At 37.5% G+C, this 17263-nt stretch overlaps 1 protein-coding gene across 9 annotated transcripts in view; it reads left to right on the forward strand.

Annotated features, from left to right (window-relative positions):
• FRYL (FRY like transcription coactivator) overlaps positions 1-17263 on the forward strand; it is a 149982-nt gene that overhangs the window by 80166 nt on the left and 52553 nt on the right. For all 9 annotated transcript variants that reach the window (XR_015749286.1, XM_087963578.1, XM_087963579.1 and 6 more), the window contains 12 exons: positions 461-585; positions 1837-1894; positions 3703-3794; positions 5820-5992; positions 6742-6902; positions 7940-8050; positions 8874-9028; positions 10329-10428; positions 11168-11336; positions 12199-12458; positions 12809-12949; positions 14693-14861. Coding sequence is in view for 8 of the 9 variants with exons in the window: in XM_087963578.1 (XP_087819704.1) it covers positions 461-585; positions 1837-1894; positions 3703-3794; positions 5820-5992; positions 6742-6902; positions 7940-8050; positions 8874-9028; positions 10329-10428; positions 11168-11336; positions 12199-12458; positions 12809-12949; positions 14693-14861 (1714 nt within the window). In the remaining variant the exon portion in view is untranslated. The remainder of the gene's footprint in view (positions 1-460; positions 586-1836; positions 1895-3702; positions 3795-5819; positions 5993-6741; positions 6903-7939; positions 8051-8873; positions 9029-10328; positions 10429-11167; positions 11337-12198; positions 12459-12808; positions 12950-14692; positions 14862-17263) is intronic.

A 17263-nucleotide genomic window follows, 5' to 3' on the forward strand; every position in this document is an offset into this window, starting at 1 on the left:
GCTATTTAAGAAAAAAAATATTTGAAGCTGAAGATTTTTGGAAGAAATATTTATTGAACTATTTTATGGCACCATGATTCCATGTACTTATTAATAAAAATATGAATCAACCTAACAAAGTCAGCATGCATATTTTGGCTTATATCTATAAATGTGTAATAATGCTTAACTTTTGGAAAGAAAACCATTTCTTCACTGGGCTTAATTGATTAATATGGTAACAGGAAAAACATACAGCAAGATGTTAAGAGTGAAATAAAGCAAACATTGGAAATACCAGATATGTTTATAACATTCAAATATATCGTGAAACCCTGTATATCACAGAATCTTTGTACATGCAGGGATGCTTTATAATTCTTCCTCCCTGTCTTTAATTTCTTGAGCATTATTACTATTCAACCTAACACCAATCTGACGATGATATTAAGTGAATTTGGATGCTATTTTTTGTTTCCAGATAATTGGCGTTCCATCCCCTTCATCCTTGTTTAAGCACATTGTTCCAATGATGCGCTCTGAGAGCATGGAAATTACAGAATCCCTTGTGCTGGGCCTTGGCAGAACTAGCCCAGGGGCCTTTAGGTAAATATTTTTAAAGTATCCATTTTTGCTGCTGGCTTGGAAGAAAATAAAAGCACAACAATCCCATCCTTTTGTGAAACTAATCTTTTTGTTTTGCCTAGTGCTAAATAGTATGCAAATAAATACAAATAATAAAGTAAATGGGGAAATTCTGTAACTGACAGAACTTTCTGGTGGCTGAGTCATATTGCTTAGCAGCACATCCTATCTCATTTTTGAGCCTCTCAAGTTATGATATATCTTGTTCAAGAATTATACATTGTGGGAGTTTCTTTTCACATTGATAAGAAATATTGGCAATTATCAAAACAGCCACCATATTTTTAGTATCCACTTTTATAAAATAGATAATTTTCAATCCCTTTCATCATAAAAATGGAGAAAATTTGAGGGGTTTTTTTCCTGTATGGTAATCTTAACCTCCCTTCTAGTAAATATTACTAGTCACAGTGCTTGGAGAAGAAGGAAATCAAACATTTGTCATTTAGGGCAGGGGTCCCCAACCACCGGTCCGCGGACCGGTACCGGTCCGCGGAACAAGACTTACCGGGCCGCTGGCTTTGAGCTTTTGGCGCCGCCAGCACTTTTGATAAAAGTGCTTCCGTGAGGTCACCGGAAGCACTTTTTCATCAAAAAAAGATGGCGGCACCCAGCTGATGCCGGTACCGGGCCGCGGCGTAAAAAAGGTTGGGGATCATTGATTAGGGGACCATGTCTGCTTTCGTGGCCCCAAATCTAGAGTAAGAAGCATCTATTTACCTTCATAAAGGAAGTCTGTCCAATTTCTACCCCCTAATGGGTTGCTCCAGGCTTTATGTGAAGGACTGCACACCAAACTGGATGGGGCAAGAAAATAACTGAGGGATATTTGAAGAAGTGGGTCTTAAGGATCTGGAAAACTAAAGGCAAACAATGTGTGTCACAAAATCCCAGCAATGGATGAATCTCAGTTTTTAAAGTTAAACATTCTGCTATGTATTTCTTATAAAAACATACACTTTGGGGGGAGATTGGATATGTTCAGCTGTTCGTTGACAGGGATTATGATGCCTGTTATATACTATTAGTAAATTCCAGAACTGTACTTAAAATTTTACTTTTCAATAATTATCATGTGGACGTGCGTGTGTGTGTGTGAGAGAGAGAGAGTCAGTCCATGAGGTTGATATATGAATATTTATGTATTTAATATTTAGAAATACAACTGTTGGTTTTAAAGTATTACCAAACTGATCTGTAATTATTACACAGGGAATTAATAGAAGAGTTGCATCCTATAATTAAAGAAGCACTTGAAAGAAGGCCAGAGGTAATAAATATTTTAAAAATTATGTTGAGTATCCAGTAATTTCTGCATTTCTAATTTAAATTTAACTCGACTGTGTTGTTTCTCTGTGTCATATAATATATGTGGATATATGCATAAATTTGTATTTATTTTATCATGTTTATGTAGTGTATATTGGAGGTGGTGATCCTTTGAAAGATGTATACAACGAAATTTCATTTTAATGTATGCTGATTCATGTACATTCATAGTGACAATAAAGTTACTCTAAGTTCTAAATATTAAATAGAAGCATTAAAATTTGTGGCACATCAGATTTTACACAGTGGCCTTTGAAATAACAGCATATTTGAAAAGCCCCTGGTTGTGGAGAGAGAACATCTAGCAGGCATCAGGAGCTGGGTCACTTTCTCTGGGGATTCAGCAGGATTGTACCTAATCAGTACAGGTAGTCCTCGACTTACATCAGTTCATTTAATGACCATTCAAAGTTACAACGGCACTGAAAAAGGTGACTTATGACCGTTTTTCACATTTATGACCTTCAAAGCATTTCCATTGATCATGTGATCAAAATTCAGATGCTTTCAAGCAAACTCAATGGGGGAGCAAGATTTACTTAACAGCCAGGTTACGAACTTATCAGCCGCAGGGATTCATTTTACAACTGTGGCAAGGAAGGTCATAAAATGGGGCAAAACTCACTTAACAAATATCTCACTTAACAACAGACATTTGGGGCTCAATTGTGGTCGTAAGTCGAGGACTACTTGTATTTTGGTGGAAGGCCTGCAGGGAATACCCAGATTAGATTTGGAAGCTGAAAAAACCTCCAGGAAGACGGCCCTAGCAAATGAACATTGGTACTAATGCCAAGAAAATAGCATAGAGATGCCCATGGAGACAGACAGCAGGAGAGCAGCTCATGTCAAAGTCAGTAACAGCATACAGGACTGGTTTGCCCAAGAAGAAGATAAAGGCCTAGCCGTGATTTGGTAGGTTTTAGTTTATCACAGAAGGCTGGTGGCTGGCCCAATGTTGATTTCCACGTTTTTGTTTCCATCTTATGCCTTAAACTATGCTCAGAATTACAGGATGGGGAGTTTGCACATTTTGTGATTCAGAAGTTTCCAGCGGAGCTTTTTCTTTTTTTACTATTTGAGCCACACATAAACCCAATTTATTTTGACCTGTGAGTATTAATGTTGAAGTATAAATGGTTGAATGTTCACATTTATGTTGTGCACAATACCTGTTTCTATGGTAAGATTAAATGTATTGTCCTGAAGGAAATCTTTTTCTGCATCCAGTTGAATTGCATAGGATTTATATTTCCTTTACTGTCCATTATATTTTGAATAAGACCTTTATCTTGGTAAAGGTTACATACATTAAATTAATAATAGTCTAGTATCACATATAAATATATGCATGTCTAATATTGTTCTGCTGATAAAGGAGAATATTTGTAGCTTGAGGATGAAGAGGGATCCTTGGTGCTTTCTGACTGTGGTTGTTTTCTTGCAGACATTTCATTACCCAATGATGTTACTTAGTTTGGGTAATGAAATGTCTGCAAGAAAACAACCAACCTCAGAGAGCATCAAAGACCCCCCGCAGAAAACAACACATTTATGCTTTAACTTTTGAAATTTCCATTTTTTGCAAAAATGCCAAATTTGTGCAATAATTATCAGTTTTCCAAAACAAAGCATCATATTGTTTATCTTTGCAAACAGAAGTTAAATGTCCAAATGGGCATGTTACTGTGCTGATGTCTAATATCAATATCGCTTTATCATGCTGTTCTCTTTTAACTTCTAAAACAGAATATGAAACGACGTAGGCGGCGAGACATATTACGTGTGCAACTTGTACGAATATTTGAATTGTTGGCAGATGCTGGTGTCATTAGTCACAGGTAAGCAATCAATTTTTTATTCATCCATACACCAGCAAAAACATAGGTAAGTATGTTACCTAAGAATGGTCTGCAGAAAACTACTTTAAATACTGTGCTGATGTGCTGAAGAGGATCATATGACATTATTATTTATTTGATTTATACCTCACCTTTCTTTCAGGTAGTTAAGGCAATGTGCACAATATTCCTGTTTTCTCCCTACAAATCTCCCCAATGATGTAGGTTGGACTGAGGCACAGGGTGATTTCCCGGATATTAGTCCATTTAATCGCAATGGTTTTCATTCACTCACACTTTCTCTATAGTAGAATTATATCAGCATTATAGATCACAAATTATGGAGTAGTTCTCTGATTCAGTGTTTCTCAACCTTGGCCACTTGAAGAAATGTGGATAATTCTGCGAATTGAAGCCCACTCATCTTAAAGTGTTCCAGGTTGAGAAAAATGGATTAATTCATCTAGCATTGCTACAGTGGCTCATATAAAAAAAATATTACAGAGACACATATAGCCTGAGAGTTTATACTAATCTGTCGATCATCAAAATTCTTCCCTACCTATTGCGGCTGTTCCTACTGCAATTGCCCTCCTCCCATAGGCATTTATATTTCAGGAATTGTTTGTGCATGAGAGATGAGATATTCATCAACTCTTGCTCATGATGATCCATTGCCCCTTTCGAAACTCAAAAATGCAATGCCCAAAATCTTTATTGGGCTTTATTTTATAAGAAGTGAAGATGGGGCTTGCCACTATAAATAAATCCCAAGAAGCAACTTGGCTTCCACACAGAACCCTCATTTCCATCCAGTAAAGCCCTCCGAGGAAATATTTCAACCAGTGAGTTCAGCTGCTCTTCTGTTCTCCAGCAGATTGATGAGCTCAAATCTGTTGGCATTTTGAATAATGGGCCCCTTTTCTCATGAGTGGTACTAGAAAGGGAGGGAGATAAATGAACTCATAGAATATCTCCCCTATTTAGAAAATTCTTAACATGTTACTGACAATAATAGTTAATTTATTGGTTAATAATTATTTTGTGTGTTGTTTTGGTTGAGTCTTAACAAAGGCAGAATGCAGCTATGCGTTTTGGACATTTCTTCCCCCACAGGCAAAAAGAATTATAAAACAATTATCTTCACCAAAACAAGATATCCATATTTTGCACCCTATACTAAAGCAGGGATCCCCAACCTTTTCGACGCCGCGCCCGGTTCCGACATCAGCTGGGCGCCGCGCCCGGTATCCGGCGTCAACTGGGCGCCGCCATCTTTTATGACGAAAGGGCGCTTCGGTGACGTCACCGGAGCGAGTTATCATAAAAAGATGGCGGCTAGCTGCTTCTGGTGAGCTTTTCGGTAGAAATGGCTTTCACCCGAAAAGCTCATCGAGGTTGGCGCCGCCATCTTTTATGATAAACAGCGCTCCGGTGAGCTTTCTACCGGAAAAGCTCACCAGAAGCGCTTTTTACCAAAAAGATGGCGGCGCCCAGCAACCAGCGGCCCGGTAAGGGTAGTTCACGCCCGGTACCGGTCCGCGGACCGGCGGTTGGGGACCCCTGTACTAAAGGATGTTTGGATATCTTTTCATAGTACTAGGGGTAGAATACAATATCCAGTTTCAACCATAGAATAAGAATGTCCAAAATGTTCAAATTCAGACAAGCAGTTTCAACTGTACTGGAAGTGGCTCAGACTTGAAACAGGCCTGCTTGGAGATGTTCTTAGCCAGAAATACTTCTGACATATAGCTAGAACAATAGCAAATACTTATACAAATATCAAAACATCTATTTTCAGTTTAAAATGAGCCTTTGAAACTTGAATAAAATTGGGGGGGAAATGCATAGTATTATTATATAAATCACCGCTACTATACTGTATTCAGGATTCCATGATATTCATATATTTGACCTTACAATACTAACATTTTTCTTCTCAAATCTGCCTATAGTTTGCAATAATTTGGTGATATATTTTTTTACAAGTCTATATTCAAATGCTTGTGCTGTTCTTTATAGTGCAAGTGGCGGCCTTGATAATGAAACACATTCCCTGAACAATACTTTACTGGAGTATGTGGATCTTACCAGACAACTGCTGGAAGCAGAAAATGAAAAGGACTCTGACACACTGAAAGATATCCGTTGCCATTTTAGTGCCTTAGTGGCAAATATTATTCAGAACGTTCCAGGTATTCACAATATTTCCCCCCCTCCCAATTTTTTTGTTTATATTTCAAGCTCAACACATCTGATGTGGAATGTATTATTTCTTGCAACTTGAAAACTGCTGATGAATTATGGGTTGTAATTAAAACCTCTTAAAATTCCAGTCATCTCGCTCTTCCCTAGGAAGAATGGCAAACCGATTCTGAAAAATTTCTTACCAAGAAAACTGTCCACACTCACACATCCACATCCACGCATGCACACATACAAATCCAGTTTAACTTTTTTATAGATTGAGCAGCTAATAATAAAGTTGTCATGTCATGTCTTCTGTAATTTATATCAATAAGTCTATGTATCAGTGGGATATTCCACAAACAGGACCTCCAGTTTGAAGTAGACAGATCCCATACATGCTGGAGGGATCCCCCACAACCATTTTTTTTAGGGGGGGGGGGGCTTCTTCCCAGTTGTGCAATGTCCATATTTGATCTGTTGACCTGGATGTTCAGTTTTAATGTCCTTTACCAAGAGGTGCCCTTTCACCTGTGAGGGTAACCAAGATCGATCTGATTACAGATCAAGGTAATATTACATGGGGAGGAAGGGAGAAGTAACTTTTGTAGTACTTGCATGGACTTTGCTGAAGAAAATCTTAGTATTTGGCTTGTTCCTTTTTTTTAAACAATAATGAGAAATATTGTCTCTTTTTCATATTTTAATTTCATTTGTTGCAAAAACATTTCCTCTGTTATTTTCCACTGTTATGCAGTGCATCAGAGAAGGAGCGTCTTTCCACAGCAGAGCCTCCGTCACAGTCTATTTATGTTGTTTAGTCACTGGGCTGGACCTTTCAGCATCATGTTTACTCCTCTGGACAGATACAGTGATAGAAATATGCAGATAAATAGGCATCAGTACTGTGCATTAAAGGTAATAAGCTGGCTCATGCTTAGCCTTTATTGTAGAATTTTGTTATATACCTATGATGACACAAGTTGTCTGCGATGATCATAACTCTTCTGTAGTTGTTGCCAAAAATTGGACAGTAATTGCACAAAATAGCATCCTTTATTGCTCCAAATGATTATGATCTTTGATAAATAATATAAAGGCATACAGCTAAAGAATGTTCAGCTTTCTTAGTTCTTGGGGAATGAAATAATAAATATTTACAAATATATTTTTTATAAATATATACTATAAATATTATATAACTATATAAAACTATAATTATATATAACTGTAAATTATATATAGTTATATAATAAAGCTGAATACCATATATATATATATATATATATATATATATATATATATATATATATATATATATATATATATATATATATATATATATATTTTCTAGTTTGTACTTACATGTATGGTATTCAGCTTTGTTGGGTTTTCCACGTCATTATAGTTGTGCTTTTAAAGTTGTAGCAGCGTTTTGCAGAATCTCATCTGCCATCATCAGGCTTCTGTATTGTGTTCTTCTTGTGTTCGAACACAATACAGAAGCCTGATGATGGCAGATGAGATTCTGCCAAACATTGCTACAACTTTAAAAGCACAACTATAATGACGTGGGAAAATACCCGAACAAAGCTGAATACCATACATACATACATATGTGTGTGTGTGTGTATGTTTTCATAGATTTTCACAGGTACAGGTATGGCAGGTCTTGGCGTGTTCGGGTCTTTCCGTGTAAGATTGAGAGCATCTTGGCAACGTTTCGACGAGGTCCCACTCACCATCCTCAGGCTGGTGCTTTCGGCTTCATGCTTGTGCGAAAGCACCAGCCTGAAGATGGCAAGTGGGACCTTGTCGAAACATTGCCAAGATGCTCTCAATCTTACACGGGAAAAGACCCGAACACGCCAAGACCTGCATATATATATATAACTTTTTTTTTATTTAAATGGAAACACAGTTCAATTTGTCTCATATTTCCATTCATTTTTAAGGCAATGTCTGCAGTGCTTTGTTGTGGTCCAGTTGCAGATAATGTAGGACTTTCACCGGACGGTTATCTATACAAATGGCTAGATAATATTTTGGATTCTCAGGATAAGAAGGTATTGTGTGCAATATCGATAACTTAAAATATCTCTTTGAGCTTTGAAGTCAGGTTATCAGGGGGTTAAATGTAGAAAAACTGAGGAAAAAGTAGCTCCCTATACACTAAAAATAATTAAAATCAAGACATCTAATCCTAATAGAATGAGAGATCTGTCTTTTTGGTTTGGATTTTTTAAAAAATGTAATTACTTGAGTTCAGGAAGGACATAAATTATTTAGCCTATCTCAAAGATAGATCAGCTTTTTTATCTGCAAGCTGCACTTCTTCTCTGCCAGGAGGTAGGAAGTAAACATGGGTGACCTGATGTATTCAGAGAGGACAAGACCCACATTTTGATATTAATGAATTATTATTATTATTGCCAACCATCTCACCATAAGGCTATCTGGGCTGCTTACAAGGTAAAAGCAATAACTATACACAAATATAATAGAAATAATAATATTGCTGTATTATATTCCTTCTAACAACCCTCTTTTCTCAATTTGGAAGATTGAGGGAATTTTAAATTATAATCCATTTTGTTTCTTAATTTCTAGAACAGGAAAAAAATTGACCAACTTTGCAATATTTGGGTCTCTTAAAATGTTCAATCTCCCCGCCCCTTAAATTCAAAAGTTCTGGCTTCTTGGGAAAACTCTAGAGGCTGGAAATGGATGTGGCCTGTAGGTTCCTTCTCCCTATTTAATAATAGCTTAATTCAGGGAATTGTATAGATTAAGTCTTTTCTCTTTATGTATACTCAGATATTTGTTACTAGAAACAATGTACCTCACAGCAACAGGGCAGAGCTTGAATTTTATAATGTATTTGTTTAGGTGCATCAGCTTGGTTGTGAAGCAGTTATGTTGCTGTTGGAGCTCAACCCTGACCAGAGTAACCTCATGTATTGGGCCGTAGACCGTTGTTATACAGGCTCGAAGCGTGTAGCAGCCGGATGTTTTAAAGCCATAGCCAACGTATTCCAAAACAGGTATTAAAGAATTTAGAATGGGTATACGTAGTCCTGGAGTAACAACTGGTCATTTTATAACTGCCTTGAAAAAGGTGCTTTTTATAGCCCATAAAGCACTTTCGGCCATTGTAAAATGTCATAGCACACATTTCCTCCTTCTCTCCCCATCACATGACTGATGTTATGGCACATGGCGACTTGAGGGGTTTACTTAACAATTGCCACAAAAAAATGTCAGAAAAATGGGTCTGATCATGTGAGTGCCTTGACTTAAGACTGCAACAACAAACGATCATATTTCCAATCCCAATTGTTGTCATAAGTCATGGACTGCCTATAATAGAATCAACTGAAGTTGAATTGTATGTGCCATGGTAGGGAAGCAGTAAGTCCCTAAATTTTACAGATAATACATCTTAAAAAGCAACGCTAATGATGAGGAGAATAGCAGTTCAATATGTGGGTAACTTCAGATTCTCCCCACCAATCTATATGCATAATTGGGTCACTATCAGGGTAAACATGACATAAACCACCGCCATCTGAATTGCTGTGGGAGAGGTGAGGATTATCTTAGCTGCTTTGTATGGATATTATAAGACTACAAAAGAAGGGTAGTTCTCTGTCTAATCAGTCCTCTGAGGAACAGTTCTGAATTCTGCGGTGAGTTGCACAATTCGTTGGCAAAAACTTGACAGCCACAAATTAAGCCTGCTTTGTGCTGAATATTTGTCATGTGCTATTGTGTCTGCTGCTCACTATCTAATCCATTGATAGAGAACTATGGCCCTTTTATGACTTGTGGACTTCCAACTCCCAAAATTCCTTGAGCCAGCATGGTGAAGTCCACAAGTCATAAAGACACCATAGTTTCCCACCTCTGGTCTAATCAGTAGTAGTCCTGTTGTTCTCCTGAAACAAGGATTCATGTTGGGGTAGTAGTTGTGCATGCCCCCATATTCTAGCTTGAACCTAATTCATGTGATGGTGTAGGGCCAAAATCACTGACAAGGAAATAATGCTTAGAGTATAACTATTATATCTGTAATGCAAAAATCCAGGTAACCCCTACATCAAAGCAAAGAGAATTTTCTGAATCTTTTTGCCACTATTGAATCGTGTGCTAGAATTTTGTAGCCCTAGATTGGTTTAGTGATTAACTAAATGAAATGCATTGTTTGAACAGAGCTAATCAGGCTATTGTAAATAGAGCAACTTTCTAAGTAGGCTTATATATAGGTTCACATTGTAAAATTTTAAAGTATTACATTTATTCTGTTTTTAAGCCACAGTTATTCATACTTTCTTTTCTTCATAGGGATTACCAGTGTGATACTGTTACTCTTCTCAATCTTATATTATTTAAAGCAGCTGATTCTTCTAGAGCTATCTATGAAGTTGCTATGCAGCTTTTGCAAGTTAGTATGAAATGTTTTTATCAGTACATAAATATTTTTGTTTGAGGCTTTTAAATTTTAATACTGTTTTAAAAAATTTTGGGTTAAAAATCAGTATTTAACCTGTTGCTACCATATATCATTGCAATTAATTTCAGGAAAATTTCCACAGATTAGCCCAGTGGGAATAGATTTTTTTTCTCCCTAGCCTTTAGAGTATTTTATTTGGTCTGTGTGTAAGGGGTAAAACGTAATGGATAGCGTTTCATAGACTTAAATATTGAAAACCCTCAGAAATATAAGTTTTCCTTTTGGTGTGGGAGGAGATAATCCAGAGACAAAACAGATGTATCTGCATGAAAAAGTATGGTTTTTTTTAAAAAAAAATCTTTCCTAGACCTCATCTTAAATCCACCACCACCACCACCCCCAAAAAAAAAGTCTCAATGGTTCCCTGTTATTCTCTGCCACACCCAGGATGATCAAATAGGGGAGGTGTCCATCCTAGTGTTTCTCAAACTTAGCTGGTTATAGGATTCTAGGAGTTGAAGTCCATTCATTTCAAAGTGGCTGATATTGAGAACCACTGTCCTATCCTAACCTTGAGCTGTGTTAGACCTAGAAGCTGTATCATGTTTTAAGCAACAGTGAGAAAGAATACATAGTTAACATTTTCTGTCTCTCTCTCTCTCTCTCTGTGATTCCATAATTTCATATTGTTTAGTAATCTGAATTTATTGAATACCTTTATATTTTCTAGATCCTAGAGCCCAAGATGTTTCGTTACGCTCATAAACTGGAGGTTCAGAGAACTGATGGACTATTGAGTCAGCCTTCACCTTTGCCACATTTATATTCTGTGTCCTATTATCAACTCTCAGAAGAATTAGCAAGAACATATCCAGAATTAACTCTCGCAATATTTTCAGGTATATATTTCCTTAAAAAGCATATTTCTTAATATTTATTGTTCAGAAATATTGTACTATCAAAATCAAATTATAGTGTTTTTCAAGTTTTTTCTCCTAACACTGGCCTATATATTATCTATTACTCTTACCATTAAGAAATATGGTGATGGTCCATAATCTCTAATTATTATGTTCTCTAATCATCATAACCCATCTTATGAATAAGCACTGTATATATATGCATCGCTTTTTTGTTCCTTTATTCGCCCACCAATCAGCAATCGTTTGCCTTTTTATTTTAATGTGAAGTTACACTTGTCAAGCTAAGGACAAACCATCATCCTAAATAATCCTCAATTTAATAATACTGCCTCGTTCTAAAGCAATTAATATGTAGTTATTCCTCTCTGTGTATGATTATCTGGACTCCTTCAGTATGGGTTCAAACATGCTTGTAGCACTGAGGCAACGCTGGTCATGCTTGTGCATCCACTCTGGTTCTTCTTGATCTCTTGGTGGCTTTTTACTCAATCAGTCATGGTACCCACCCAGCTCTGTTCAGGGAATTGGGAAGTGAGAGGTACAGTACTGGAGTGGTTCCCTTTTCTCTGGTACTATTTTCAGGAGGCCTTGGTGGTGGGGGAAGGATCAAGCTGTAAACTTTGTGAACTTCCTTCCTTCTGCCTCCTCCTGGCCTTTCTACCCTGTAATGGAAGATCCTACTCTCTTTTCACAATCTGACAATGGGCCTTCTTTCCTTTCTTCTTTTCACATGGAAGCAATAGTTATTTCAGGAAGACTAAAAGCTGAAATGGCAGCCAGTAAATTCATTTTGCAATAACATATGTATATTTTTGTGCTTTTAAATTATTAAACACAGAGGTAAGCCAGAGAATTCAAACAGCACATCCTTCTGGAAGACAGGTGATGCTTCACTATTTGCTGCCGTGGATGAATAATATTGAATTAATGGATGTGAAACCTTTACCCACAATCCGACGGCAAGGTGAAGATGACGAGGATCTCCTAAAAGACAGAGAACTGATGGTGAACAGCAGGCGCTGGTTGAGAGGCGAAGGTTGGGGGTCACCCCAGGCAACTGCTTTAGTTTTAAACAACCTAATGTATATGACAGCAAAGGTAAATTGAATCAAGCATTGGGCAACATGGATTATTTTGAGAGTTCCGTTGTTTCCTCAGTTTGTCACTAACAGAGTGCTAATGCCTGTAAACTGTATTTTTTGAGAACAGAAACAAAGAAAAAAAAACCTAATATATTTTAAGTTGCACTAAATATAAAAAAAGTAATATTGTACCAGAGTAGACTGAATTTTTAAGCAAGCTAGGAAGAAAAAAGGATTTGAGCATTATGGAACTACCTTCTGCATAAAATTCATTAAATTATACCCGCTGTTTTCATTATATATCTCTTTGAGCATAATTTAATTTTTAAACGGAGAAATAATTCATATCTTAACTTTGTTTTCTAGTACGGAGATGAAGTGGCTTGGTCAGAAATTGAAAACGTTTGGATTACTCTAGCAGACAGTTGGCCAAAGAATCTGAAAATAATTCTGCATTTTTTAATCAGCATTTGTGGAATAAATAGCGAACCCAGCCTTTTGCCTTATGTAAGTTACATGAAACTTATTTTCCTATTCCTCACTCTAGTGAGATGAACAATCATATATTTTAAAGGCAGGTAGTCCTTGACTTATGTCTATAATGGAGCCTGCCCATTACGGTCATAAGTCATAAAGGTTGTTAAAGGACCCACCCAATTTCAATTTTTTTCTGCGGTCATTAGGGCCTGATCTTCAGAACTTTGATCTGGGTCATGTCCCCCTTTTCATAACTTCAAGCAGTCATAACTTCAAACACTCCTCAGTGACTGGTTGTAACTCAAGAGCTACCTATAAGTAGGCATAAATGTTTTATTTAAGAATCACTTTTAGTCTGACCATGTTACTAGTTGTAGTTGTCTGTGCTAAAAGCAGAGTCAGAATGAAAATAGAACCATCCGATTATTATAATTATGAATAGTTGTTATAATTATCCCTCAGTGAGGTACTACTTTGACATGGTTGTGGGGCTTTTGTGCTCTGAGGAAGATGAGAGTTATGCCAGAAGTTCAACTGTACTGGACAGGTCACATCAGAGGAGTCAGACAAAGAGTGTCTCTCCCATAAAAAATATGGTGAGACATAAATATAGAAAACTCATTACAGTCATTGCCTGGGTCAACCATACTAAGTGTTTGAGTTCCTGGATCTTTGGTGAAAAATGGGCTACAGGACTATGACTGAGCAACCAGGCCAGTCCCTGTCTCTCAACCCAACTTGCCTCACAGGATTGTTTTGGAGAAAATATGAAGAAAAAGGAATGTTAGATGTCTTCACCACCTTGAGTTGTGTATAAAAAGGAGGAGAAAGTATAAATATAATTCCTTCCATTCCCCCACCATCCAATCAGAGCTGAAGAAGCTTCTTGGATGAGAAGCAAAACATCTTCAAAGAAAAATAAGAAAGTCCAGTTGCCTCTTGAAAAAGCACCTGTGGGAGAGAGAGAAAGAATTGGGGACAGGCAGAGAATATATGTTATAAAATCCCAGCTCTACCTCACTATCATCCTGGGCCAATTCCTTCCATGTTTGATCCTATGTTGGACTTTACATAGCAGTTGGAATGTTTGTTTGAAGAATAAGCATGTCTAAAAAAGGATACAAATATTATAAAAGTAATTCAGGAAATCTTTAGGAATTGTTATGGTACTTTTAAGCAGAAATGCAGCGTTTTACTTCAGTTACTCTGTTGAATATAGATTATACTGGTTTATTAACATACATGTTGTTTTCAGCAGGAGTTTAAGTACTAAACATTTCTAGAAATTATACCATTCATTTACTTTGTGTAAAAGAAGTCTATTAACAGTGTTCCATATGATCAAACATTTCAGGTGGTGAAATATTAAATATTTAACTATGCAACAGGGATCTATTTAGAATATATTGGTTTTGCTTTTCTAGCAAATACAGCTTCAAAAATAATGAAACATGATTAGAATATAGAACATAGAATAATAGAGTTGGAAGGGACCCCTGAGATCTTCTAGTCCAACCCCCTGCTCAAGCAGGAGCCGCCATGTCATTTTAGGTGAATGGTTGTCCAGTCTCTTTAGTTACAAGTTAAAAGACAAAAAGTTACAAGTTAGTTATTAGCTATAAGACGCTTTAAGAACCGGTTTCGGTAATTTGTCTGCCAACAAAAAATTCAATTATTACCTAAATTTACAGTTTTGTAAAAAAAAAATACAAGCCATTTTTCTGTTTATTTAATAGTGTTCTTAATGATTTTTATTTTCTCTTTGAATGGCAGGTGAAGAAGGTAATTGTTTACTTGGGTAGAGATAAAACCATGCAGCTTTTGGAAGAGTTGGTGAGCGAATTGCAGCTCACAGATCCTGTTAGTTCTGGAGTGACACATATGGATAATCCGCCCTATTACCGTATCACTTCTAGTTACAAAATCCCTTCTGTCACCTCAGGTGAGACAACTACATCGAACTGTTTTTAACCTATCAGGACAGATATTCACCTCACTGTTGGGTAACATCCAGGCATGGCCAGCTGTTTGGATCCAAAGCAGAATGTATATTTCAAAGGGGGCGTGGCTGCACCTGGCAGCCCTTTGGTAAAGAAACAGTGCCTTTTTCTGGGTCTGCTCCTCAAATTTAGAAATTTGGCCATCTGCCTATTGAGTTGTTCCAACCCCTTGGCTGCAGATATTTTTAGCAACCTTTATGGTTGAAAAAAAAAGGAAGCAGCATATGATTTTACTGGTTTGTAGGTCTAAATTTTGAAGAGATCTCCTGCTGGCCTTTGCAAAGCTTGCTTTCTTCAGCATGTTTTATGTAAAACAGCCGATGACATAGAAGAGACGACTAAAAAAAATAAAGTTTGTTGAAATAGTTAGCACTAATTGCAGAGCTGTTTAACTCTTGAGACTATAATTTTTCTTCTGTGTCTTATACATAAATTTTTGGCACATGGTTGTGATGACCCAGAGTGTAACACAAACATAACAAAATCCAAAACATAAATAAATGTCCTGTAATGCCTCCAACTTGGCCCCACTGTTCAATAATTCTCAGTTGGAGATAAAATGTATTCAAAAATAGTCTTCAAAAGAAAGCAATACAGTCCAAGCTTAATGAGCAGATAGAGGTGAAATAAAAAAACCAAACAAACTACAATGAAGAAATTTCCACAATGGACCAGGATAAGTAATTACCAACTTCAAGGAGATAACAAGCATAGTCTGTTGGTAGGACACCAACCAAGATAACGTCAGCCCAAAATAAAACACTCTTCTGGCAATGCTGTGTTGTAATCGTCTCTCTTATATACTAGTCTCCCCAGCTTCAATCAATGAGGGGGATCATGGCTGCTTCCTCTCTCATAAGCCAAGTTGTTTCCTTCTCCATTCCTCCTGCATGTCCTAGGATGCAGAGGGGATGGGCCTGAGTCTTCCTCTGACTGCCCAGCCGGCCTCTGTCCTTCCCCAGCCTCCTCCACAATGTCCGGAGCCGCACCTCCACTCCCTGTCAGCTGTTCCTCCTCTTCCCTCAGAGTCCGACTCTACCAAGGCCATGACAGTGGTTCTTAGTCGTCTGGCATGATTGCTGTTTTGTTGGTGTGGGACATCAAATGGAGAGAGAAGAGGAGAAGCATTTCAGTTCTGGCTTTGAAGGGCAGTTTTGCTGTCCTGAGGGCTAATGAGCTGATGTGGCTGCTAGCAAGAGCTGTTACAGGGAGATGTAGAAACAGTAGTCACATTGGTCTAGCCTGGTATATAGGTGTTGGGGGCCATGAGGGGAGCACCCACCTTCTCAGTTCTAGAGGCATGCTACCAATCTGACTCAAAATTGAGGGGGGAGAGGAAGGAGAAGACAGAAAAAGACTGAAAAGGAGTGGTTGAAAAGTTACAGGAGAGTGCAGAGTTATAGGTTCCTGGTGAGCGAAGGAGAAAAGTCTATGGGCGGTTTGTCTGGAGGAAGGGAACTGAAGTCCCAAAGAGACAACATTTTCACCCAAGACGGGAAGGAGGAAATCAGCTGTCATTGGTGGAGCCCTGGTCTCTGGGAAGGACTTGGCAGAAGACCCTAAGAAAGGGTCTTCTCTTAACATAAGAGAAGGTGATTGGTTGAGCAAATCCAGGCAAAACACGTAAACAGCAATTCTCAGCATATACTTTTGTTTTTTACTCTCTTGATAATCCCAGAAACTGGATGGAGTGGAGTGAAGGGAGAGGAAATAAAACAGTTAATAGGAGAGCTGGAGAGGTATAGACTGTAAGAGAGAGACTTAGAAGTCATTCTGACACCTGAATTGTATTGTAAATAGCTTCACTGTACATATTAAAAGAAAGAAAGAAAAATGTGAAAGCCTTCTGATTATCTGGGTCAGTTGCCAACATCTCAAATCAAAATATATGTTTAATTCAAAATGAACCCCGTCACTGTGACAAAAATTCATTCTATAACTTATGTATTTGGCATGAAGTTTGTTGAGCAGAGCTCATATGGCAGTCATAAGATGGAGACAGATGAAAGAAACCAGGTCATAACACCACAGAAATCTTTTTAGCTGGATAGTTGGGTTTATCCCTTCACTGAACCATTAACTGCTCAGTGGATTGGTCTTTGAAAACATGGGGAAGGAGGGAGATATCACTGCAGAAGTCTGCTAAGTCGAGCCTCACTTGTTCTCCCCAGCCATTACACATTGTCTTATGAAATTATTTTAGAACTTTTTTATTTATTGTATTTTTATTTAGAATTATGTATAACACCTCTAGATTATTTTGGGAGGATTATTGTTCTGTTGAGCATAGTGGTAATGATGAGTACGATGATTTATTAGAGTTTCAAATAGCTTTCAGGAATTC

Source organism: Notechis scutatus, chromosome 4 (assembly GCF_049901735.1).
Source record: "Notechis scutatus isolate UNSWTSFEM ecotype Mainland chromosome 4, rNotScu1.2, whole genome shotgun sequence".
NCBI lineage: Eukaryota > Metazoa > Chordata > Lepidosauria > Squamata > Elapidae > Notechis > Notechis scutatus.